The sequence below is a fragment of the Aotus nancymaae genome, unplaced genomic scaffold (genome assembly GCF_030222135.1).
Source record: "Aotus nancymaae isolate 86718 unplaced genomic scaffold, 86718_ANA_hifiasm-v0.15.2.pri h1tg000032l_0, whole genome shotgun sequence".
Lineage (NCBI taxonomy): Eukaryota > Metazoa > Chordata > Mammalia > Primates > Aotidae > Aotus > Aotus nancymaae.
Window position 1 is genome coordinate 1,514,653 of NW_026988445.1, and position 27,100 is coordinate 1,541,752.

Genomic DNA, 27,100 nt, shown 5'->3' on the forward strand with positions numbered 1-27,100 from the left:
GCCTGCACTGCCTGAAAAGAAGGCGGCTGATCTGAGCACTCTGAATGAAGTGGGCTATCAAATCCGAATTTAGCCAAGCCATACCGGCCAGCAGGAGGGTTTCTGTGGTGCTTCTCTCTGCACTTTACCCAGCATCTTCAGGAGGAACTGCAACTATTTATTGAGAACTTGTGAATTTTATTTTTAAGGATTCACCTGGAAATAGAATCTGAGTGGGTGGTAACCATTAGCTTTAAAAAATTCACTAAGAGGCACCATGAAAAGGCTGAAGTAATAAACCCCGCTGGGGTTGGACTATGTCCCTCACTCAAGATCTTAAGGATAACAACCATAACTGTTGTTTTATATTTTTCCATTTACCTACTTTCTTTGACTTGCTTTGAACATTATGCCTCACCAATAGTAAATGTTCATGAAATAATCTCTTGAACTTTTGGTATAGTAAGGTAACTCAAACAGTATTACTGTCTTTTTCAGCAATAACAGAAAGCAAAAATGGGTGGGTTTTTTTTAAACAGTTAATATTACCTCAGCATTTTGACATCAGATATGCAAACTTAACGGTGGTTTTTGTTTTTTTATATTCTATTTGTATTCTTTCCCCAGTATTTCCCATGGGGATCTCCACAAGCTTGGAGTTTTTTCCTGGTGCACACACATGATGAGATTTAAGGTATTATATGCAAGTGTTTCACTAAAAAGCACTGAAATTCTTCTGGCAATACAAGAACCATTTTCAGGATCTTGGAGTTACTTCCTCCTTAATCTTTTTTAACGCATTCACTGATGTTTTTGTTTTTTCAAAACGAAACAAAAATATCACATTGAGAAGCTAGTCTATGTTCTGTCACTAACATTTAAACTTTGCAGAATCTAGCAAAAAGCACAAGAGGTCATGCACCATTACACAAATTTAGCAATACTGGATTACCTCTGACAGTAACACACTCAGGCAGACACCAGGAGTGATCGATCAGCAGGTGTTCAGAACCAAATAACCTTTCTGTTCACATTTCATCTGATTTTTAACTGAGGCAGGCTTTGATTCTCCTGAAGGACACAAAGAATCAAACTAAGGGAGGGCTCAATGTTGTTAAAGATGTGTTCTGATGTCTTATATTAAGACCAAATGTGACATGATGTGATGATCTTCCAGTACCTTGCTTTTAGGTACCACTTCATGATATTTTAAGAACAAATATTGGAAAATATAATGAATTAGAAAAGCAGAACTTTTTTTTTTTTTAATGGAAAAGTCTTCCGGTCTAGTGTTACACCTTATAGTGTGATTCAGTCCCTAAGCACAGAATGAATGTCTGGCCTGCATATGGTAGTTACAGTGTAACCTCTGGCTGCAGACCACACAGGACAGCCCTAACAGCATAGTCTTGTATGGTATAAATATCAAGAGTACAGCTTCAATTTCATTTGCTTTATCTTAGTAACAATGCCAACTCATGAGACCAAACGGCTGACTTAAGTGAAGTCTGGGAGTCAACAAATGTTTTTTCAGTCTCAGTGCATCTCCTCTGGCTTTGACTGAAGGTGTTTATTAGAAGGGAGTTAAAAAAAAATCTGCTTATTGAGATTCTTTACCAATTCTTTACAAGATTTCTGGAGGTGACATGGAAAACAAAAGGACTTCATCCTTCAGCTATGTGCACAAGAGCTTACTTCACCCTAAAAATCAATATTATTAATGAAAAGTAGTGTTTTCTTAAAAAAAGAAGTCTAATGTCCTTTAGATGAACAAGACCAACTATACATCTCCATTTGATTAAAATGCAGCACAGGCCGGGCGCCGTAGCTCATGCCTGTAATCCCAGCACTTTGGGAGGCCAAGGTTGACGGATCACGAGGTCGAGATCGAGACCATCCTGGTCATGGTGAAACCCCATCTCTACTACAAATACAAAAATTAGCCGGGCGTGGTGGCACATGCCTGTGGTCCCAGCTACTCGGGAGGCTGAGGCAGAAGAATCGCTTGAACCCAGGAGGCAGAGGTTGCAGTGAGCCGAGATTGAGTCACTGCACTCCAGCCTGGGTGACAGAGCAAGACCCCGTCTCAAAAGAAAAAAAAAAAAATGCAGCACAGGGTTAAAAATTCTCAGTTTAATCTCTTCAAGAACAGTATTATCAGAGTTTAAAATCCGTTTATCTTCATACAGCAAACCATTTGCGGCCTCTTGGCCAGATGTATTCAGATGTTTGAAATAGTCAGTGAATCATTTCAGTTTATTCTAAAACAATACTGCTTTAGCCATGTACCTTGTTTATCAATCTGAAATTTGATTACAGCTAATAAGTAGATCTCTTATAACAAACACTGAAACCATTCTAAAAGTTGGAATTTATTTTTACCAAGTATTGAGTACTGTTACATCTAAAATACAGAACGTCAAACGGTTACATGGCTTGTTTCCCACAAGGAGGAAAATAACAGGAATATAAACTCTGTAATATGCTGATATAGAAGCCTTAAAATTGCCAACGGGCTTGATGGTTCAATTGGTAAGCTAATTTCTTCCACACCTGCTCCTTGATTTTCAGACCAATTTTCCCAAAGCAAAGTTTAGTCACACAAACATGAAAGTACATTTAAAATGTTCTTAGTTGTTATTCTACTTTTATTGCCTATGGACTATGTTAATTTCTAAAAATATGGGAAAGGCACCAAACCCCTAAATACTAGTGCAATAATTTAATTAAGGGGAAAAAATACCCAACATGTTTTATGCACCCCATCCCAAAGCTGATTTTAAGACTGGATAGAATTCAAAATATAAAACCGTGAAGTGATTTGAAATCATTTTTAAAAAGTTATTAGTGCAGGTGAAATTTTATGTTTAGGCCATCCTGGCAATACATGCAAAGTTTAAATGAATGACAGAAATCTTGATTTTAGACTATATGTTGTGCTGTTTTGAGTACACTTTATTTCAGAAAGTGATATTTAGTATTTTCTATACACTCTGAAATCATGAGCATTTCACTTTTTCTAAGTCAATTATTTCATAAGGATTTTATTAATAGATATTGGTAAATAGAACTTTGGAAATCTTAATTCAGAATTCTTACTATACCTGAGGCTTTTGTAAGCTATAGTTTTATGTACAACCCTGTACAGTTTTTTTGACATACAATTCAGAACTTTGTTTATCTCTTGGACTTTGTTCTGGCCAATACATTTTTTTTAAATCTTTAAAAAGAACTGTGATTGTTTTAGTGGGTATTTTTCTAAGTAAACGAAAACTTGTATAATGGTATTTTAGAGAATGCCAGATAACTGCATGCTTCAAGTTAATGTTTTTCTCATCACTTGTATGTTTCTAACACAGCATGGGACTTGAATAAAACCATCTTGGAAACTTAAGGATTGTTTTGCTTCCAAATATGTAAGATGGTGTGATTTTTTTGGTCCTCTGATTATATACTTATTTGAGTGAACCTATTTATGATTCTTTCACCCTTCTTTCACAATCTGCAGGCTCTATATTAAAACTCCTCTATTACTCTATTTTGACACATCTTAATTCACTTATCTTTTAGCATCACTAAGTAAAAATGGCTGAAAAGGGCAATGCAACAGTTTAGTACGGCAACAGGACAGCTTATACAGTTCAGTATTCCTACCACAAAACCTTCAGGCACAGAAGTAGGAGTATAATAATTTATTACATAACTCACAGGTATAAAGTGCAAGTGACCTGACACCTCTGTTTCCCCAATCCTTTGAACTCTCTGGATCACTAACTTTCTTTAGGAAAGCAAATGGTTAAACGCAGACAGTAGCTAAATTCCAAATAAAGACAAGATTCCAAACATGCATATTATTTTGATAGCAAAAGGTACAGTAAAACCAAAATTTCATTACTCCACAGTTTGCCTTTCCATTTAAAACTTGAATATTTGGCCGGGCGCGGTGGCTCATGCCTGTAATCCCAGCACTTTGGGAGGCCTGCATAGGCAGATCACCAGGTTAAGAGATCGAGACCATCCTGGCCAACATGGTGAAACCCTGTCACTACTAAAAAATACCAAAATTAGCCGGGCATGGTGGCATGCCCCTGTAGTCCCAGCTACTCGGGAGGCTGAGGCAGGAGAATTGCTTGAACCTGGGAGGTGGAGGTTTCAGTGTGCCAAGATTGTGCCACTGCACTCCAGTCTGGCAACAGAGTGAGACTCCGTCTCAAAAACAAAAATTGGATAGTATAACACTTGAGTCGGAGAGATTTGGTTTCAGGAGTTAACCAGATTTAATTGTTTTTGGCAGGTAAGTACAGGCTCCGGCAGAATTACCAACTATTCTGGTCAACAATAGTAAAGACAAATGGATAATTATTTTTAGTGGAGATTTAAAAACCCATGAGAAGTTCACATTGACTTTTTGGCCTCCAGTCCACAAAATAATACTTCATTTGATAAGCTAAAGTAGAGAGCAATTGCATGGATTAACCTCTATCAAGGTGAAGCACATGAAAATTGGGCCTAAAGTCACAATATATTAATCAGGATATAAAAAATTAAATTTTCATAGAGGTTTTCAGGGATGCTCATTTGTTAACAGTGGCCTATATATGATAATCCTATTTGTTAATAAATTCACACAACACAAAGCAGTAATTAACTAATGAATTTTCATTTTTTCCCCAATACTAAAAAGGGATAATTATACTATCATTGTAATTTGATAATATGTGTATCTGCTAATTAGGGCATATAATATTCTGCAAACTATTACTATAAAATGTGGGGAATCCTGGAACTATAGTTAATACTGTAATTAAAAACGCTCCAAAGGCTGGGTGTGGTGGCTCACGCCTGTAATCCCACCACTTTGGGAGACTGAGGCAGATAGATCAATTGAGGTCAGGAGTTCAAGACCAGCCTGCCCAACATGGTGAAACCCCATCACTACTAAAAATACAAAAATTAGCTGGGTGTGATGGTGCACACCTGTAACCCCAGCTACTTAGGAGGCTGAGGCAGGAGAACTGCTTGAACCCAGGAGGAGGAGGTTGCAGTGAGCCAAGATCGCACCACTGCACTCCAGCCTGGGTGATGGCGTGAGACTCCATCTAAAAAATAAAAAAATAAACCCCCCTGAAAAGTGAGAAATTAAATATTTAAACATATTCAGTTACAATTTTTACTAGGCAAATCTTATAATCCACAGGCCTTCTTTGAGGCTTTCACCTGTTTGTTTTTTAAAAAATAATTAGAGCAAATGCTTTAGTACAAAGACTTAGTCCAAGGCTATTATTGTTTTCCAATTTAAGATGAAGCATTCTATTAATAAAACTCATTGTAAAAACTTTATAATTCAGTGTAAAATTACTACGTAGTAAAAATGCATACAATTCCTTGTTCCTACTGTCTACAAAAGAGGAAATTTCCACTTTTTAAGTTTTAAAATTGATTCAAACACTTGTATAGAGGATTGAACCTGCTCATAACCACTTCATAGAAAGTGTCAGCACCATCTCACACTGATGCATCACTGTAAAAGAAAACATTTTAGAAACAAAACCACTAAAACCAACAGTTTAAATGACTATTTACAGAGTATTAAGTCTTCAAGTTAATATCTCCCCACTAGAGTTTCACAGGTGTCCTCATATTTCTAAGGATAACAAAAATAATTTTATAGCTGCCACCTTGTTGCAAAGACAAATTTCCTAATAAAATAAATTTCTACAGAACTGGTTCAGTAAAATAAAATTTCTCCCCTAACCCAGAGATCTTAAAACTGAATTTTAAAAAATGCTGCCGAGTGCAGTGGCTCATGTCTGTAATCCCAGCACTTTGGGAGGTTGAAGCGGGCGGATCACCTGAGGTCAAGAGTTCGAGACCAGCCTGATCAACACGGTGAAACCCTGTCTGCACTAAAAATACAAAATTGGCCAGGCGTGTTGGCGCATGCCTGTGATCCCAGCTACTGGGGAGGCTGAAGCAGAAGAATCGCTTGAACACAGGAGGCGGAGGTTGTGGTGAGCCAAGATTGCACCACTGCATTCCAACCTCGAGAGCGAAACTCCACCTCAAAAAATAAATAAATAAAAAAAATTAAAAAGCTAGTGAAACAAAGGCATATCCCCAGTCTCTGCCTCTGTTAAGCCCATCTCTGTCTGTTCCAGGGTGAAAGAGTGGGCATTACACATTATGCTGAGACGTATGGTTCCCAAACATTTCCCCAACAAAATGCAGGCATATTTACATGGCTTAGGACAGTAATATGATGGATTAAGCATTCTGTACAACTTAAAAAGCATTATCAAACCCCTTCAAAAACAAAGTAAATGATGGTTGGTTGGATACCTGTGAATGACCCAAGGATTTCTAAGATAAACTATTGAGAACTCAGTAGAAGGTACTCCTAATGAAATCAAGTCTTCTGGGAAGGAAACAACTTGTAGCTTGCAAGAACTCAAAGATACTCTGGATCCACTATAGAGCTTGCCAAAATTATAAAAATTTTTTTACTAAGCAGACAAAGGAAGATGCATTATAATTAAAAATCACTGTCAATTTTACTAGGATTTAGAATACAAAACCTTTACAGCTCTTTTACAATAAAGAGTATTTAGATCTCACTTGTCAGGAAAATATTTTTCATTATTAAAAAAATGGTTATCAAGTTGTTTCTTCTGATATGGAGTTTCAAAGCATCTAACATAACCTCTTCAGAAACTCCACAGTGCAAAAATAAACAACATGCATACACTTAAGAACTTTACATTCTTTGAAAAACAATACAAATTGGAAAGAAAATTAGTATGTGATCAAAGCAGAGTCAGAGCTCAAGTCTGAACTTTGCCAATAATGGCAGATGATCTGAAGAGTTATTTTCATTTGGAAGTCCATTAACAGTCCATAAGTCTTGTTCTGTAAGAAGTGACAGTCTAGCTAGAAGTTTCAAGCCACCAACCAAAGCAACTTCAGCCCCTATATTAAAGAAGCAAATACATATTTAGTAAAACTGTCAATAGGTTATCGTAAATTAACCATACAAGTCTTTTCTCCAGACAAATACAGAACCTGACGCCCCTCTGGAAGACTAAAAAACCACAAAACAGTTTTTAGAATATTTAAGCTTTATTGAGTTATAACCTAATTATAATTACCAAACACACAGCAGTTTGAGATATTTTTTCTATTTCAAGCTCTGTAAACAATCTTTAGAAGAAAACATAAACGTAATACTGAAGAATGTTGAGAGGCCGGGAGCAGTGGCTCACCCTTGTAATCCCAGCACTTTGGGAGGCCAAGGAGGGTGGATCACGAGGTCAGGAGTTTGAGACCAGCCTGGCCAACACAGTAAAACCTCATCTCTACTAAAACTACAAAAATTAGCCAGGTGTGGTCGCAGGCATCTGTAATCCCAGCTACCCAGGAGGCTGAGGCAGGAGAATCGCTTGAACCCGGTAGGTGGAGGTTGCAGTAAGCTGAGATTATGCCACTGCGCTCCAAGTTGGGCGACAGAATGAGACTCCATCTCAAAAAAACCCAAAAAACAAACAAAAAAAGAATGTTAAGAGTAAAATTTGTGCTTGACAACTACATAAGAAAATTCATCCAGCAGCCATTGTGTAGCTGCATTAAGCCAGAGGCACCCAGCCAGCCACAGCCCTGTAAAAGCTGATTAAGGTGAATGGAGAATAAATTGGTATAATTTAGTCCCAGAGAGTCAGCACCCACAGAAGTAGAGTAAAAGATGACACGCTTAAATCGTTGAGATTTGAAATGCTGATCCGTAACACTCTCCCGCCACCTAGTGAACTTCTGTCAGCATGACAACTATCAAAACCTTACTGTAAATTCAAAGCAGCAGGCATATCTTGTAGAGTAGCTAGTGGCATGAGTATGCCATCTTCTGAGTGTTACCAATAAGGTTATTCCCAGAAGAAAGGAGGGGGGAACAAATAATAGGGAAAAAGGTAAAGGAAAAGAAGCATCAAAAAAAAGGAAGAGAAAAAAAAAATCAGAAAAGAAAAAAACAGCTGCTCACATTCCAAAGTTTTCTTCAATTTTTTTACTTCCAGTAATCTTAAACTGCATTTTCTTCTCCACTTTAAATCCTTTGGTTAATGTTTAAAACCTGATTTTCATTGATGCACACAAAGAAAACCTTTTTAGCACCTTCACTTTTTGAAAACACCTATTAATACAGTATAGATTTTTCTGACCAAATGTGGTGGCTCATGCCTGTAATCCAAGCCACTTTGGGAGGCTGAGGCAGATGGATCGCTTGAGCCCAGGAGTTAGAGACCAGCCTAGGCAACATGGTGAAACCCTGTCTCTACAAAAAAATAAAAAAATTAGGCAGGCATGGTAGCTTATGCCTGGAGTCCCAGCTACTGGGGAAGCTGAGGTGGGAAGATCACTTGAACCTGGGAGGCAGAGGTTGCAGTGAGCCGAGAATCAAGTTACTGCACTCCAGCCTGGTAACACAATGAGACTCTGTCTCAAAAAAAACCAAGTGTATATACATATATACAATTCAGTGTAAATATATTATATATTTAAAAAGTATATATGCATATATACATTTCCTCCTCAGAAAAACCCAATATTCCAGAGTCGACATGACAGCATAAGCTGTGTTGCTAGGTGCATAACTATGGTCCTACAATGAAAGCAGCACGCCTCAGTAAAATTTAAGCACAAAACTATGATGACCATTAACATATTCAGTTTCTGTCACAGGAAAAACAGTAAATTTATGGCAAGTAAAAAGAAAGGGCAATATGAAAGACCTGTAACTCAAAGGCTGACTGAAACTGGAGGGTAGGACTGAGAATGTAATTCATGGGTAATAATTGCTTGGATGTTTTATTGCCTCCCTCATATGCAAGTAATCAACTGATTTATTCAAATATATTACCAATCTGTCTATTTCAAAATATTTTTACCTTCTAGATCTAGAACTTCAACTGGATGTTTAGAGAGCTTTCTTAATTTTAACCTTGAGGTTTTAGCTACTGTGCTCTCTAGCAGAATTTAAGATTACATGCATTCCTTACCTGGGTGCCCAGCAACATCTTCCTTTTCTGCAGAGTAGAAAATATAATCCACAGTTATGGCACTTCTGGAATGACAGGTGGTCACTTCTGGAATTCCAGTGTCAGGAAAGTAATGTGAATAAACAGATGACAAGCTGAAATGGTGCTGTAAATTTGAAGATAATCTAAATTGAAAAGAAGAAGTATTTAGTATCTAAGTTTTTTGTAACTTCTAGAATTCCTCCTATCTGAAGTTCTTATTCAATTATTTTCTAGATTAAGACCAGACATTTATTTAAATAGACCACATCATAATTTAGTACTCATTTACTTATGCAGTGATATCTAAAACCCATCAATAAGGCCATCATACTTGTGGGTTTAAAAAAAGCTCAATAATTAACATACTAATGCATGTTTTCATTATTTATAATATGTTTGAATGCATCCACTTACTAAAGAACATGTATTCTAAAACAACTTACAAGTTTGTGTTTTTAAAAAAGAGAATCTGGCCAGGCACGGTGGTTCAAGCCTGTAATCCCAGCACTTTGGGAGGCCGAGGCAGGTGGATCACGAGGTCAAGAGATTGAGACCATCCCGGTCAACATGGTGAAACCCCGTCTCTACTAATACAAAAAAATTAGCTGGGCATGGTGGCGCGTGCCTGTAATCGCAGCTACTCAGGAGGCTGAGGCAGGAGAATTGCCTGAACCCAGGAGGCGGAGGTTGCGGTGAGCCGAGATCGCGCCATTGCACTCCAGCCTGGGTAACGAGCAAAACTCCGTCTCAAAAAAAAAAAAAAAAAGAGAATCTAGGTGGTCTTCAGGAACACTATTTGGAACCCCCCAGACTTTTGATGACAGACAGATCATATTCTTCTCTAATTTTTCTTGCTATGACTTGTGAGATAATTTTGTACTGCATCTTAAAATAGCTTCTCTAATGGTTTATTACATTTGCCCTATGCACAAATATAATACATGTAACGTTATGAGTAAAGGGTTTAAAGATCATTTTCTAGTGATACTTTATGAATCTTAAGGATCTTTTATACCTAGAAGGAAAAGAAAATACTTAAAAATTTAAAAAATTTATACAACAAACATTTACCAAACATCTTCTAAGTTCTAGGTACTATCTCAGGTGCTGAGAATACATAGATGAAGATGTTTCCCTTGCTTTTAAAGTGTTCATATGTCAAGAACAAAGGTAAATCCTTAAAAATGCCCTCTAAGTTTCAGCAACTTTTTATGTCTAAGAACTTATATTTATAATATTAAATATAAATAGGGCCAGGTGCAGTGGCTCACACCTGTAATCCCAGCACTTTGAGAGGCTAAGGCCGGAAGATTGCTTGAGCTCGAGAGTTCAAGACCAGCCTAGGCAACACAGTGAGACCTCATCTCTACTCCCCGACAAAAAATCAAGAAAATTAGCTGTGCATGGTGGCATATGCCTATAGTCCCAGCTACTTAGGAAAATAAGACAGGAGAATTTCTTGCGCCTGGGAGGTCAAGGCTGCAGTGAGCCAAGATCATGCTACTGCACTCTATCCTGGATGACAGAGAGCGAGCGACTCTCAAAAATAAAAATAAAAAACACAAACAGGTCTTCTGCAAACTCTTTACTATCAATTTTTCCTTTTATAGATATAAGCTATGCATATGAATACTCTGTATTTATATACAGATACTAAAAAGTATGTTTTTTTCTTTTAATTTTTAGACACGAAGGGCAAGATATCCGTTTTATTTTTTGTTTTATTTTTATGTATTTATTTTGAGATGGAGTCTTGCTCTGTTGCCCAGTCCAGGCTATAGTGCTGTGGTGCGATCTTGGCTCACTGCAACCTCCACCTCCCCGGTTCAAGCAATTCTCTGCCTCAGCCTCCTGAGTAGCTGGGATTACAGGTACTTGCCACCACGCCTAGCTAATTTTTTGTATTTTCAGTAGAGACGGGGTTTCACCATCTTGGCCAGGCTGGTCTTGAACTCCTGACCTGGTGATCCACCAGCCTCAGCCTACCAAAGTTCTGAGATTACAGGTGTGAGTCACTGTGCCTGGCCAGATTGTTTAATTTTTAATTATTATTATTATTTTTTAAATAGAGGCAGGTTCTCACTGTGTTGTCCAGGCTGATCTCAAGCTCCTGGGCTCAAGCAATCCTCCTGCCCTGGCATCCCAAAGTGCTGAGATTACAGGCGTAAGCCAACATGCCCAGCTAGTATCTTTTTTTATGTCCCATATTGTTATAAAAAGATTTAAGAATTACTCAAAACTAAGTATTTGTTAGATTGGCCTCCTTCATTAATCGTACTCAAATAAGTTTATACTAGATTGAAAGGTTTAATTATGAATTTTTAAATATTCATTAAAATTTTTTTAAAAAATTGCTTCCATTCTTACTAGTTCTTATTTGTGCAATAATATTTTCTCAAAACAAGGTATACAAAATAAAGTAAGATTGAGAAGCAAATAAAATGAATGAAATTTGGTTCCTAAATTTAAATGTTAAAACAAAAAACTGTAGAAGAGCCACAATATAAAACAATCAAGATATTTCAAGCATCTCCCAGAGATAGATTTAAGTCTCTGTCCTGTTGTATTGACATGTATCCATTTTTCAACCATAGCCCCAAATATTCCTATTTCTTTAATGAAGAATCCCAGCATCTTTACCCCTTTGACAATCTTTTCCTATAGTTCAAGAGATAAATTAAAATGATCATCTTTTCAACTGGGATATTCATTTTGGATCAATTCTCTTATAGACTATTTTGAGATTTGGTAAATCAAAGACAACTAAAGATCCTCTTGATATCTGAAAGATATTTTTCTGTGATCTTGACCTTTGTTTAAATATGTGAATTTCAAAGAGTACTTGAGCTCTCTGAAACAGACAGGCTGTTTCCCTTCCTAACACTACCTAGGCACTTAACTATGTTTCAAACATTGTGCTTTATATGCTTTGTCTCATCTAATCCTCGTAACAACCCAAACTATAGACAAAGAAACTGGACCTCAGAGATGTAAAGTTTCTTGCCCAAAATCATTCAGCTAAAACATAGTAGAGTCAGGACTGGAACTCAGGCCTATTTGACCTAAGGGCCAGCACTCTTCACCAGCACGGAATATTATCACCTTCATTTTTTTATCCAAGTGATTTTTGAGAAATGAGTTTTTTACTCAACTGAAGTTAGCAAATGTTTACTTTTGCTTTTCAGAACTCACTTTTCAGCTGTCACTAGGACCTCTGTTTGCTTCAGCTGTGTTTGTGTCAGATCACTATCTGTGAGAATAGAGGAAAATATGTTATTAATATAGTTTTGTTTTAGTTTGCCTTAGTAGCATCATCTTACTCTAGAAACAATATTTAAGACTTATCTAGGTTAGAAAGATGCCTAGTTACATGTTTCATTCTGGAATCTATATATTTCAATGGACTCCATAATTCAGAAAAATAAAATGCAAACAATTCCAAAGCAACATGCAAGTAAATCATGCACAGATAATTCTGGAAGTTCAACTTTAAAAAGGTAAATTTAGAGGTCTTAAGAAAAAGAATAACTATATATTTTTATATATGAATATTCATCCCTGAGATTCTGTCCCTTTAAAAACTTAGTTTTATGTCTTCAAAGGGAACATGATTACCCAGCAGACTGCCAAAATGTATTACAAACACTTACCTGTCTTTTCTACTTTTGGTACCTGCTGTACCTCATACACACAGTTCTGTGAGATACCTAGGTTTGGGGGCCAAATTGGAATAGATAAAATTCTTTGTCCCCGTGAAGACTGTTCCTGGCCAGATACCTAAACAAAATTTCAACAGGTGTCTTAAGTGAATAGATTTTAAATAGCTTATGAATTGAAAAGTTTATGTCTTAAATAAAAGGTAATCCAAAAGTGGTAAATATTACCCTTTATTCATTATATTAAGTGATTATTTGACTTTATAAAATCTTCTTTTCTTCAAATACAACTATCATTTACATAAAATGACAATCTTTTTCCCATACATGTTTTGTTCTAATTTGGACATACAAATGATCTATCGCTTTGGACTAATACTGCCCATTCATTTTTACTACCTGCAGTATAGCTCTTATTGTATCAAACACAGGCATACTCAGAGATACTGCAGTTTGGTTCCAGGCCACCACAATAAAGTATCTCAATAAAGCAAGTCACATAATTTCTTCAGTTTCCCAGTGCATATAAAAGTTGTGTTTATACTATACTGTAGTTAACTAAATACACAATAGCATTATGCCTAAGAAAATACATACCTTAATTTAAAAATACTTTATTGTTAAATATGCTAACAATCATCTGAGCCTTCAGTTAGTCATCATCTTTTTACGGGTGGAGGGTCTTGACTAGATATTAATGGCTACTGGATGATCAGTATGATGGTTGCTGGAAAGTTGGGGGTTGGCTGCGGCAATTTCTTAAAATAAGACAATAATGAAATTTGCAGCAGCCATTGATGCTTCCTTTCCTAAAAGATTTTTCTGTAGCATGTGATGCTGTTTGACAGCACTTTATACACAGCAGAACTTTTTTCAAAGTCAGAAATCTTGCCAATGTTTTATCAACTAAATTTATGTAACATTTAAAATCCTTTGTTGTCATTTCAGCAATGTTCACAGCATCTTCATCAGAAGTAGATTCCATCTCAAGAAAATACTTTGCTCATCTATAAGAAGCAACTCCTTACCTATTTAGGTTTTATCATGAGATTGAAACAATTCAGTTACTTCTTTAGGCTCCACTTCTGATTCTAGTTCTCTTGCTATTTCTACCACATCTACAGTTACTTTCTCCACTGAAGTCTTGAACCTCTAAAAGTCATCCATGAAGGTTGGAATTAACTTCTTCCAACTCCTTTAAATGGCGATATTTTGACCTCCTCCCATGAATCACGAATGTTCTGAATAGCACTCAGGATGCTGAATCCTTTCCAGGTTTTCAATTTACTTTCCCCAGATCCATCAGAGAAATCACTCTATGGCAGCTATAGCCTATGAAATGTATCTCTTAAGTAAGGGGACCTGTAAGTACAAACTTACTCTTTGATTCAATAGGCTGCAGAATGGATGTCATATTAGCAGACATGAAACAACATTCATTTCCTTGTACATCTTCATCAGAGTTCCTGAGTAACCTAGGTGCCTTGTCAATGAACACCAATCTTTGGAAAAGAATGTTTTCCTGAGTAGTAGTCTCAACAGTGTGCTTAAAATATTCTGTGCCTGGCCGGGCGCGGTGGCTCACGCCTGTTAATCCCAGCACTTTGGGAGGCCGAGGCGGGTGGATCACGAGGTCAAGAGATCGAGACCATCCTGGTCAACATGGTGAAACCCCGTCTCTACTAAAAATACAAAAAATTAGCTGGGCATGGTGGTGCGTGCCTGTAATCCCAGCTACTCAGGAGGCTGAGGCAGGAGAATTGCCTGAACCCAGGAGGCGGAGGTTGCAGTGAGCCCAGATCGCGCCATTGCACTCCAGCCTGGGTAACAACAGCAAAACTCCGTCTCAAAAAAAAAAAAAAAAAGAAAAAAAAAATTCTGTGCCATAAACAGATGCATGGTCATCCACAAGCTTTGTTTTTCCATTGACAGAGCACAGGCAGAGTAGATTTAACATAATTTTTAAGTGCCTTAGGATTTTCAGAATGGTCAACAAATGCTGAGTTTAACTTAAAGTAACAAGCTACATTAGCTCCTAACAAAAGAGTCAGCCTGTCCTTTGAAACAAGGCACTGACTTCTTTCTAGCTATCAAAGTCCTAGATGGCATCTCCTTGCAATAGAAAGTGGTTTCATCCATATTACAAATCTGTTTTTGGCCAGGTGTGGTTGCTCACGCCTATAATCCCAGCATTTTGAGAGGCAGGAGGATCGCTTGAGCCCTGGAGTTCGAGACCAGCCTGGGCAACATGGTGAAACCCTATCTCTACCAAAAAACATTTAAAAATTAGCCCAGCAAGGAGGCACGCACCTATAATCCCAGATACCTGGAAGGCTGAGGCAGAATCGCTTGAACCCAGGAGGTAAGGTTGTAGTGAACCGAGATCGTGTCACTGCACTCCAGCCTGGGAAACAGAGCGAGAACCTATCTCAAAAAAAAAAAAAGTATTGTTTAGTTTAGCGACCTTCATCAATGATCTTAGCTAGACCTTCTGGATATTCTGGATAATCTACTGCAGCTTTAACATCAGCAGCACTTGTTGTTTTCCCTGTACTTTTTATGTTATGGAGATAGCTTCATTCCTTAAACCTCACAAATTAATCTCTGTTAATTTCCAGCTTCTCTTCTGCTGCTTCCTCATCTCTCTCAGTCTTCATAAAATTGAAAAGATTTAGTGCCTTGCTCTGGATTAGGCTTTGACTGAAGGGAATGCTGTGGCTGTGTGATCTTCTATCCAGACCACTCATACTTTCTCCATATCAGCAATAAGGCTGTTTTACTTTCTTATGCCTGCACACACTGGAGTAGCACTTTTAATTTTCTTCAAGAACATTTCCTTTGCATTCACAACTTTGCTGTTTGGTGCTAGAGGCCTAGCTTTTGGCTTGTCTTGGCTTTCAAAATGCCTTCCTTTGCTAAGTTGAATCGTTTCTAGCTTTTGATTCAAAGTGAGACATGTGACTCTTACTTTTACTCGAACACCTAGAGAGAGCTGCAGGGCTATTATTGGGCCTAGTTTCAATACTGTTGTGCTTCAGGGAATATAGAGGCCCAGGTAGAGGGAGAGAGATGATTAGTGGAGCAGTCAGAACACATTTATTGATTAAGTTCATCATTTTACATGGGTACAGTTCATAACACCCCAAAACCATTACAATAGTAATATCAAAGATTACTAATCCTAGATCAACATAACAGATATAATAATAATGAAAATGTTGGAGTAATGCAAGAGTTACCAAAATGTGACAGAGACAGGAATTGAGCATATGCTGTTGGAAAAATAGTGCCGACAGAGCTGCTTAAGGCAGGATTGCTACAAAGCTTCCATTTTGTAAAATGCAGTATCTGTGAAGCTTGATAAAGCAAAGTACAATAAAACAAGGTATACCTGTACTAAGAGAGATCAACTCTTATAAAATTTTAAACTATCACTCAAAACTCCAGTGGTGGAGAGTTTATTTTGGCAAATATACTAAAGATCAAATAATCTAAAGTAAGGAGAGGAAAGCACAATAAAAATAATTACATGAGATAAATTGTGCTAAGCTAAATAAAATATTTATTATGCAAGGGAAACTTATATAATAAATGTTAAATTACTATTTTGCCCACATCCAGCATTCAAAATTCTATACTGCCACCTTGTGAATAGTTACTTATTTAAGTATACATGTCTATCAATACCTCTTTTTTTTGGGGGGGGGGGGGGCGCTGCCTGTTAATTCCTCCAACCGCTATGTTGCCACAGATAGATGAAAAAGATGAAAATCAACCAAGTAAAAATAATTACTTATGAGAAGCGGCTGGGCACAATGGCTTACGCCTATAATCCCAGCACTTTGGGAGGCCGAGGTGGGTGGATCACTTGAAGTAAGGAGTTTGAGACCAGCCTGGCCAACATGGTGAAACCCCATCTATACTAAAAATACAAAAATTAGCCAGGCGTGGTGGCAGGTGCCTGTTATCCCAGCTTCTTGGGAGGCTGAGGCAAGAGAATCACTTGAATCTGGGAGGTGGAGGTTGCAGTGAGTCGAGATCATGACACTGCACTCTAGCCTCCAGTCTGGGCAACAGAGCGACACTCTCTCAAAAAAAAATTAAAAAAAGAAGTCATGGAAATTCATCATAGTTTGATAAAGTGAGGGTACTGGATCATCCAAAGTTTTCAAACAGCCGTGTAATGACTATCTTCACACAATCATGAGCAGAGCAACTATGTCCACCTCCTAATACCAATGAAACAAGCACCTACCTTTCCTATGGCAAGTCCTTCATAATTCAATTTTCCTTCCTTTATGAAACTATATAGTGGAGAACCAGGAACAGAATTAAAGTCACCACACATAACAATAGGGCAGAAGCTGCCATCTTTCTGGTGGGCAACACTGGAAATCTCTGCCAGTAGCATTGCCAATTGGGTCAGCTTAATATCACCTCGCCTTGGATTATACAATAGATGCGTATTTGCTACGCAGATCGCAGGAGAGGCAGCACATGGAATTTTGGGCTGTAAGAGTAAAACTAATCCAACATTGTCTCTGTCCAACAGAGAAATATCAGGGCGGTAGAATTCCACTGGGTTCACTGACAAGAGTGAAAATTTGGAATGTTTGAAGCAAATAGCACAGCCATCAGGTTTCCTTCCTGTCCGCATCTTATATTCACAGTGATAACCTGTAAGAAACAAATGAATTTAAAACAACTATTTTACATATTTGTCAAAACACAGCTCACCTAATACGTTTGAACAATGTTTACCAAACTATATTCTGCAAATACTAGTAATGTAGGATGTCAATAAGCATTGGAATAAAAAAACATGTGACAATGGGTCTAACAGGCCTCTTTAAGGGCAGACTTCAGCCCTTGATATGCTACTGTGTATTATCACTTTCCCATTGCCATCCTAGTAAAACTCAGTCATGGTAATAACAGTAAAGCCTCATAATAATCTATTCTCTCTCTACATCCTATATCCCTGATCTTTTTGCCTATAACTCCTTTCCCCTCACTTCATTTCAACCTTACTGGCCTCCTCATTTCCCTTAATATACTCCAAACCCAGGGCCTTTCCCTTGCTATTTCTGCTGTGTAGAATGTTCTAGGCATGGCTTATTCCTTCATCTCCTTCAAATCTTTGTTCAAATGTCACCTTGTCTGATCATTTTGTTTAAAACTGAAACCTCCCCCATTCCACTTTCCTGCTTTTCTCCAGAAAAATATCATTACTTAATATACTATTTACTTATTTATTTGGTTAGCCTTTTTCCACTAGAATGTACACCTCACTAGAGGGAGAAATTTTTTTAAATCTTTTTCACCCAATGCTATATCCTCACTCCTTAGAACAGTGCATGGTATATAGCAGGCACTCAAAAAAAAAAAAAAAATTGCTCAATGAATAAATGCAAAGTAGGCACATTTCTCAAGGATATGTGACCATAGATAACTTGTTTCTAGAAGCATTTATTTATCAAACAGGTTTTTGGCATTTATCTATTAGGTATACACTGGTAGGCACTGGTATTGTAATGATGAACAAGACAGAATGGTCCCTGATCTCATGGAGCTCAGAATCTTATAGGTCTAGAGGTGGGCCAAACAACTCCTAGGAAAGGGAACTACTAGGAGATTTCTAATACATGTTTTGTTTGAATTAAAATTATATACCAACATAAAACTCTCCAGTTGAATACCGCAATCTTTTCCTGACCTTTTGAAATTTAGTTTTTAAAATCAAGATTTTTAGCCTAAATATGCCACACATTTTTGTTAGCAAGTTCTATTTTAATGACACATGAATTTTCAAAAGTAAATTTGGCTAAGATAAGTTATATTGCCAGCATGGTGGTACACATCTCTAGTCCCAGCTACTCAGGAAGCTGGGATGAGAGGATCACTTGAGCCCAGGAGGTTGAAGCTGCAGTGAGCCATGATTGTGTCACTGCACTCCAGCTTGGGCCACAGAGTGAGACTCTGTCTCAAAAGAGGAAAAAAAAAAAAGTTACATTGTACCCAGTGATTCCAAACTTGGCCTGATCTCTGCTCCATAATGATCTTCTTGAACTTCTTGCAAACAAAGTACCTTGGAAGAAGAAAAACAGCTTGAATTAAAACACAGAGATGCAAACATGAATTTCCTGGTGCTTTTATCTCAAAATATCTAAAAGCAGGCTTCTAAAATTCCACACTTGGTAAGAATTGAAATAAAAGACTTATCCTTTTTTCTTGTTATAGATCTACTAAATTAATGTTTCTAAATTTGATCAATCTCAAAACTCTGGCCCTCAATCACATGGAGCTCCTTTAGTATTCAAAATTATTATTTCCCAAAGGAAATATTCTTAGCTTACATGTCAGGACATTTTTCCTGGTTTTACATGTTCATTAGTATTATCTTTCGGGTCTTAAGAGGCTGATTTCTTTGAATGCTATCAGGTAGGTGACATTTTTGCATGAATTACTGAAACTTCAATTCAAAGTTAATATTTACTGAATACTTAATACGTTGCCAGTTTCTGTCTCAAAACTGACCCATACTTTGGACCCTTTTAAAAAGTTAGATGATTATTCATACTAACAACCGCTAACAAATGCCTCTCTCAAAGTCATGATACCTTATTAAGACCGATTCCATCACATTATTCTTAAACATATTCCCTTCTTGTCTCTACAAAAAATTAATAATAAGCCAGGTATGGTGAATCAAACAAGATGGATAAAATCATTTAGTTCATAAATGCACAAATGAAACATTTAACCCAACTTGTTCTGATGTGAAGAATTTCAATAATATTTTGCACTTACGTCTGCATCAAAGTGTTTAATTTCTTTCAGAATATTGGGAAACCTAAAACTCCAGTGTAATACTGGTCGCCGGCAATGTCTATAAAGGTGAGAGTTATCTTCCAATAAATCTTGTGAAAGTATATTATAGGACATCACTGAAAAGTCAAACTTGTTTTCACTGTCTTCACATTTGGGATCAACATTTTTGTCTCCTAGGATCTTCGTTTTTTCTTTATCATGGCTACACATATATTCCCAATTCCGCTTTATCACGCCTGTTAAAATATATTGCACAAATATAAAGAATCAATCAAAAGAAGACCACACAGTTTCCCACAAATATGTATTTTTCAGCCTCTTAAAAATTCCCATAAGCAACAAATAGAATGTTTTTCCCTGGGAAGTGGCAATATAGCACTGAATAATTAGAACTGTTACCAAATTGGTTACAAATGCGGTAACATAATATATGGACTGACCAACAGGTTTCAAACAGATTTAAAAGAATCTTGCAAGTTGTTTTGGAGGCTGAGAGTATATGCTAATAAAGCTAAGACTATACAGAGGTTGTGGTTTTTCACTTCTCTACGGTTAAAAAGTGGCTCTGCCACAGATGTGATTGGCAGTTTTATAACTATAACAACATATTTGTATGTCAAAGTTGGCTTTTCAATAAGATGATTTTACATTGTATTTTATTCTCTAATAGTGGGATAAGATCATCAAATCATTAAGTTCCAGAAGCAACCCTTAGTTCAGAATTCTAGTTTATACATGAAAGAAGGGTATATAATGGCAATATATGGAAGAAGTTTTAGTGTTGAAAACACTAGAGTGGAACATGCAAACAAAATAAACAAAAGAAATCTTTTTAATGTACAACAAAGTTAAATATGACATAGCTACAGAATGGTAGTAAATGATGACTAACTGACAAACCTAGCATGCAACAACCAGGAGTGTGTCATAGTTCATACTCCGCAAACACATCATCCATTCTGCAAAACTGATGAAAGGAGAATAAAAAAACATGAGACTCTGCAATCATAGGCAGTCCCTGACTTAGAAATAATCATGTGTATGGTGTGTGTGTGGGTATATTCACCTTTGATCTTGTCTCCTACACGCTATCATTAAAGAGGATGCTCTTACTGCCATGGAAGCCATGAATAGAAACCCATTTTTAGAGAATTTATGAGCTCAAAAGAAAGAGAAAACAAAAAATGGGAAGAACATGGGAAAACAGATTTGGAAATGGACTTCCGAGTATGATTAAATTACGTTAAAAATTTCAGCCCTAGAATACCTCCCTCTATCCTCTATCCTGCAAAGGTTTTCACTTCAAGGGATTATAATGCCTAAAATTCCACCAATCAAAAATTAAATTGAAGTTAAAATATCCTATACATTTATACATGGGGCAAAAGAAAGACTAAAAGGAAATACACCAGTATTTTTAAGAGTAGTTATTTCTGAGTGTTAGGACTGTGGAACATTTTTGCAAATCTTCTGCACAATACATTTACAACCAAAATATCAATATGCTATGTAAAAATGCCAATGAAGTAAACATTTTAAAGTATGATTAGGCCAGGTGCAGTGGCTCATGTCTATACTCCCAGCACTTTAGGAGGCTGAGGCAGGCGCGGATCACCCGAGGTTAGGAGTTTGAGACCAGCCTGGTCAATGTGGCGAAACCCCGTCTCTATTAAAAAATACAAAAATTAGCCGGTCATGCTGGCATGTGCCTGTAATCCCAACTACTTGGGAGGCTGAAGCAGGCACTGTAACCTGGGAGACAGAGGTTGCAGTGAGCCGAGATCGCACCACTGCACTCCAGCCTGGGCAACAAGAGTGAGACTCTGTCTCAAAAAAAAAAAAAAAAAAAAAAAAGATGGAAAGAAACAAAACCAAACTAAACTAAAGTCTTGAACTATGAAGAATTTTGCCTAGAGCTTGTCCTATGCCCACGAAAGGAAAGGAAACTATCCCCTTCCTTGTCATTCACTAAAGATGGGAATCCTACCCCCAAAGCTCAGAACTAAGGCTAATTGTTCTGGCTCTGCAGAACCACTCAGATTTGTAGCACAATTTCTATGGGGAAAACAGAACTGATCATGTGTAGAACACAATTCATTCATAAATTGGAGACTGTCTATGATGGTTTTAGACAAATCAAAGTCTTCTTATGTATACGAGATGAAAAGGGTTCTAGTCATGCAAACAATATATAAGCTATCATCATAGTTGGAGCACTACCCTGGTGTCATTGCCATATTAAAATACGAAAATGAAGGTCTAAAAACCTTATTCATATTTTCTTATAAAACATGTACATGTAATGGCCTATAAATGCATTAATATTTTTATTGTCCTGGTCATTAAAGTTTGTAACCAACTTTATTGGCAATTTCATTTTTTAAACAACCAGGGCCATTAGATTATCTGGTTAATACAGTGGCTTTCAAACTTCTATAGCTTGTTGCACCTGTCTGCATTGCTTTTCATGTCATGGAACACCAATCCCTGGCATGCTGGGACTGGGGCTGGGATGATAGGGTGAACACACATTTTATACTGACCACATTTGCTTTTAATAAACTTACAGAAATGTGTTCAAATGTGAGGGTTCCATGGAAAACAATTTGAAAACCACTGATAGAGTGGAAGGTCTCTAGCCTTCATATGCTTCACAACAAAAATTCACACTACAAAAGCTTATATACCTTCCATATCAGGAGGAACAAGGTGATCACAGCAGAGAAGACAGATGAATCAAAGAAAGTAAGCAATAGGCCTGATCAGGTTTCTAGGGTGCCTAATTACAAGGTCATAATTGTATCACACAAATCCTTCAAATACCACTTTAAAGTGATAGGCAAGTTAGCAATGCTGTTTTCTTGATTGAAAAGTATTAGTGAAATATCGGAAGTCACAAATATGGCTTAACGAAGAGCATTTTCCTTATTCACAACACCTAGGAAGAATGGACATATAGAGAGTCAGGTTGTAATCAAGCTTTATCAGTATGTCAACGTAATTCCCCATCCATTAAGGGAAAACACCACCACAATTTTCTGAGTACCTACTATGAAGCCAACAGTGTGTTAGGCACTTTGACATACAGTAGTATCTCATTTCATTCAACAGACTTTCAAGTAGACATTATTTTACACAAAAAAATCAAGGAGCAAAGAGGTTAAGTAAGCTATCCAAGTTCATATAATTAGTGGTGGAGGAGAAAAGAAAGCAGGGAGTGGTTACTACATCAACGCTTATGTCGCTATGCCACAGCTTCATCTGAGAGCATCCCAGATTTATAAGAGGCTAAACAAAAGAGGAGTGTGCTTACCTGATGAACAAATACATGAGTGAAAAGCAATCTGATATCATCAAACAGCCCTAGATTTATAGATCTTAGGATTGTTCTTAGGAACCTAATTTTAATGCCTCTAAATACACCTTTCATTCATTCAAATATTTAAATATTTCTTTTTTATCTCCATATGCTATGGTTAAGTACTATACACAAACAGATTTTCACTTTTGGTTAGAATTTCTACAAGTGTTTTGTTTTTTACTGACTAGGTTCTTTGTAATTGTGTAGCAATAACTTACACATGTATTTGAATATTAGCTTAGCAAAGCTGATTGGAACTCAGCTGAAGCCTGTAGACTACTTTCTGTTAATAAAACCAGAGAGAACCTGAAGAGCACTAATTCTAGCTTTGACTTCCAGACAAGACTCACCTTGAAAGTCTTCTTTTCATAAACTTATGTCAGCTCCCTAAACATTAACACCCACACAGCCTTCTCTCAAATTACCTTCACAGAAATTATCTTCACTGAAAATTATGGTTCAGTAAGAAAGACAATTCCAAATTCTACCTAGACACCTCATTTGTACTTTCAGAAGATGGGGTTGTGGTAGGGGCAAGACTGGCAGCACAGAGGGAGTCTAATGAATTGTTCAGCGTAGAAAGAATATGAAAAAATAGAAGTGATTAACACGTTACAAAAAAACTGTTTCTCAAAGTGGAATAAGATGTGGTTCCCTTTCTAAAAGGTAATACTTCTGACAAACTCTCAAGATTTTATCGATAGACCCCCAATTTGAGAAATACAGATTTAATAAATGAAACTCTCATTCTATAAGACCATGTCTTTCATTTATGATTGCTTCTATTTATGAGTCCTTCTGTCTTACATAAAAATGTTGGCTTAAAAATGAAAACACTAAAATTTTTTTAGATCTGTAGTCTTCTAAGCATAGAGCCATCAATTTCTAAGAAGTCTAAGGGCCTTTGTTTCAAAAACATTGGATTTAAAAATTATCCTTAAATAAAACTTACTTTTGTAATCTATTTCTCCTTTCTTTGCCAATCTTATTCTATCTGTAGACTCATTTCTATTTTTATAGCCAGAAATACACAATTAGTTGAAGATAAAGACTTCATTTAAGGAAGAATTCTTCTAACATAAAACTACTGGTTAAAAATCAACACCAAACACCTCTAAAACCTTAGGAGGTTTAAGAACTAGATATGAAAGTTTCAATTTAGTCTATCATTTATGTCTATTTCTACACCAAGATAAATGTCACCTTTACCTTGGTGTTTTCTTCGTTTTGATGAAGGCTCATCTCCCTCAGCATTCATGACGTAACTAGAGAGATGAATCAAAGATGTCTGGCTCAGGTTGTCAGGTCTCCAGTTACAGTACTGGAACTGAGTTCTAGACTCAAACAAACAGGGTGGTCTCCAATTTAGTGAAAAATGCCTACTACTGAAGTATGGGTAAGGAACTTGAGAGTAATGTCCAGGCCACCTCATACAACTAGAAATATGTCTGTTCCAGCAACACCTTTGCAGATTCTCCCACGGTGTAGTCCAGTCTCTGCCCAGACTCCTCGAGTGATGGGAAAACATGGGGTATCTAAAAGAAATAAATACACTCCTTGAGGCACCACTTTTTGTTCAGCTACAGTATACAAAATCTAAACCTATTTCCTCAAGAGAAGATGAAGTCTAATATTTAAAATCCGACTTCTAAATCTGTGAAGGATGAAGGGGAAAACACTCATGATTTACCTATTAGCACTAGTATCTCAATACTCTCGTCCTAAAAAACCATGAACTGTATTCTGAATACTTAACACAGGATGCCTCCCAGGCTCCCAAAATACCTCATACCCCTCAAAGCATCCATAGTTCAACTGAGAGATGAATCAACTATCAAAATGATATTCAGAGTAGCTTTCAAGTACCTAAAAAAACTCAATGAAAAAATAAAATACACAACAAATATTTACACTAACATCGAATAAGGAACTCAGACTATAATTAAAGTAAATCTCTCTTCCCACTTGGAGTAATAAGTTTCTGAAGTTTTTTATACCAAGGACAGATTTTTCCAAACACCTGTATAGCTAGGAAAACAAAAGCCTATCCACAACTTCATAAATTCACAAAACTACTTCTCTTACTAATCAATGGGTGGATAATTTACTTCTCCATTCTTTTTCAAGCATGATTCTCCTCAGGAGAAATGAAAGAGGATGGGGATTACTAAGAATGCACCAACACTGCAAACCCAACAGCTTCCATTTAACCCACCATCCAAAGTATCTCCAAAGTGGTGCTAACATTTTTAATAGATATGTTGCTCTCGGGCTGTGAAGAAACACTTCAGCACCATTTTCTTCTCACTATACTATGTTAAGATTCAGAGAAGGACTTCTTTTCTCCAAAATTCTTAACAGCTACATTTCTACCACAGCATCAATAATGTCCCATCTCATCACTAGGGGAATTTTGTTTAAATTGCATTTACTTAACTTTATATGCTGTTATTTTCGTTTTAACAGCATTAAAATTGTATTCTCTAGTTGTCCTCTAAAATCAACTTAATTGTAAATCTTTAAAGGCGTAACATGGGCATTTTACACTGCTTTGTGATAACTCTGAAAGCCACAGGAATTTGGGCAGTTGGTCCATGCATTTTTCTATCCTAATAAGCCACTGTATTGAAATATAATACTTGTATTACAACAGTTATTTTCTATATTTGCAGTTATTTAGACTTTTTTTTCTCTTAAGATGTTAAGCTCTTAGGCCGGGCGTGGTGGCTCACGCCTGTAATCCCAACACTTTGGGATGCCAAGGTGGGTGGATCACGAGGTCACGAGTTTTTCAAGATCAGACTGGCCAAGATGATGAAATCCCATCTCTACCAAAAATACAAAAATTAGCCAGGCATGGTGGCAGGCGCCTGTAATCCCAGCTACTCCGGAGGCTGAGGCAGAGAACTGCTTGAACCGGGGAGGCGGAGGCTGCAGTGAGCGGAGATGACGCCACTGCACTCCAGCCTGGGCGACTGAGTGATGTCATCTCAAAACAAAACAAAACAAAAAAAGATGTTAATTAAGCTCCTTCAGGGCCAGAACCGTCTTATTCATTTTAATTCCGTTCTCTTCACAAGTGCCTAGCACAGTGCCTGGCATACAGCTGGTACTCAGGAAACACTGTTGAACTAAATTACCATCAAATCTCAGGCCTATGGGAGTTAAAACCAAATCCCCATCACTTATGCATAATACATGCTGTGTTTCCCAAGCGTGGTGGGTGGTACACGAGTCGGTTTCATAGGGTACACAGTTAAATTACTTGATTGCAATATCTAAATGTTTATGTTAGTTTATTAGGAAGAAACATAATCGCACATCAAATCCAAGACTCTAAAGACACTAGGCGAAGCTAATGTGGGCAGCACCTACTGAAGTGCTTTTTAAAAAAACCGAGTCAATTTAAAGAATAATATCCAGTAAATAATACACGTGGAACAAGAACTTGGCCATAACAGTAAGGGATGACATACAAGTGACTAAAGTTTGAGACACAAACACATCAACAAAAATCAAGCCCCTACTGGGCGTGTGCCACACGCGTGCCTCCAGGGAATCAGGCCCGCCGAGACCTACTGCGGAGAGGCCGCCTCCCCGCCGACGATCGGCTCCCAGGACGGTGCTGCGGAGTGTGGGGAGCAGGCCAGCGCTGGTCTGGAGGTTGGGTTGGGGGAAGCAGGCCGGGGATCCAAAGCCACTGACACAAGCCTGGCCGGAGGCCCATGAACTCCACGCCAAGACCCCAGACTTCGTCGGCCCAGCGTCCAGCTGGCTGCGCGCCGGGTTTACCTATCCCTTTTGGTCTCCGGAGGCTCGTCCCGGATGCACCATCGCCCAGACCCTCTTCCTCTTCCTCCCTGCCCCGCCCCGGGTTAGTCCCGGACACCCGCCCGCGCCCTGAGGCCGCCCGCCCCTCTCTCCTCCCTCCAAGTACCCAATCCCTACTGACCGGCCTCTTCCCACCACACAGTGGCCGTAGCCCTTCCTCATACAGCGCCAGGCTTCCATCTTCCCCCTTCGCGTGCGTCCAGTTCCCAGGCCCGGGATTCCACCTCAATCTCTATAACCGAAGCGGCGGCCTAAAGCGCCTAGGGGATCCCATCACTTGAAGTACCGACTCCAGGCCCGGCTGCAAGGCACGCTGGGAGGTGCAGTCTCGCTGCTGGTCGGCCTACTCTCCATCTTGCGCAGTGAAAGTTCATGAA

The 27,100-nt window shown here is 37.8% G+C and overlaps 2 protein-coding genes across 7 annotated transcripts in view; one reads left to right on the forward strand and one right to left on the reverse strand.

The window, feature by feature from the left end:
• Positions 1–3,367, forward strand: part of VASH2 (vasohibin 2) — a 41,772-nt gene extending 38,405 nt beyond the window's left edge. For both annotated transcript variants that reach the window (XM_012459622.3, XM_012459623.3), the window contains one exon: positions 1–3,367. In XM_012459622.3, the coding sequence (XP_012315045.1) occupies positions 1–73 (73 nt within the window). In that variant the 3' untranslated portion in view covers positions 74–3,367.
• Positions 2,332–27,100, reverse strand: ANGEL2 (angel homolog 2). 5 transcript variants are annotated; one of them, XM_012459624.2, is made up of 9 exons: positions 26,845–27,100; positions 24,102–24,427; positions 19,511–19,767; positions 18,719–18,788; positions 16,956–17,377; positions 12,695–12,821; positions 12,237–12,294; positions 9,024–9,187; positions 2,332–6,945 (listed from the first exon to the last, which is right to left on the reverse strand). In XM_012459624.2, exons 1-9 carry the CDS (start codon positions 26,901–26,903, stop codon positions 6,794–6,796), a joined length of 1,635 nt encoding a protein of 544 aa, XP_012315047.1. In that variant the 5' UTR covers positions 26,904–27,100; the 3' UTR covers positions 2,332–6,793. The 5 variants fall into 5 exon arrangements, with proteins under 5 accessions (XP_012315047.1, XP_012315048.1, XP_012315049.1 ...); XM_012459625.2 differs by lacking the exon at positions 26,845–27,100 and adding an exon at positions 26,472–26,738; XM_012459626.3 differs by lacking the exon at positions 26,845–27,100 and adding an exon at positions 26,685–26,731.

Coding starts and splice junctions, on each gene's coding strand:
- ANGEL2 (XM_012459624.2), bottom strand. CDS start 26,903: ATGGAAGCCTGGCGCTGTATGAGGAAGGGCTACGGCCACTGTGTGGTG. Junction 24,428..26,844: donor TGTGTGGTGGGAAGAGGCCG/GTCAGTAGGGAT, acceptor TATTTCTTTTAG/ATACCCCATGTTTTCCCATC. Junction 17,378..18,718: donor GCCAAGTTTGGAATCACTGG/GTACAATGTAAC, acceptor TGTTTCTTACAG/GTTATCACTGTGAATATAAG.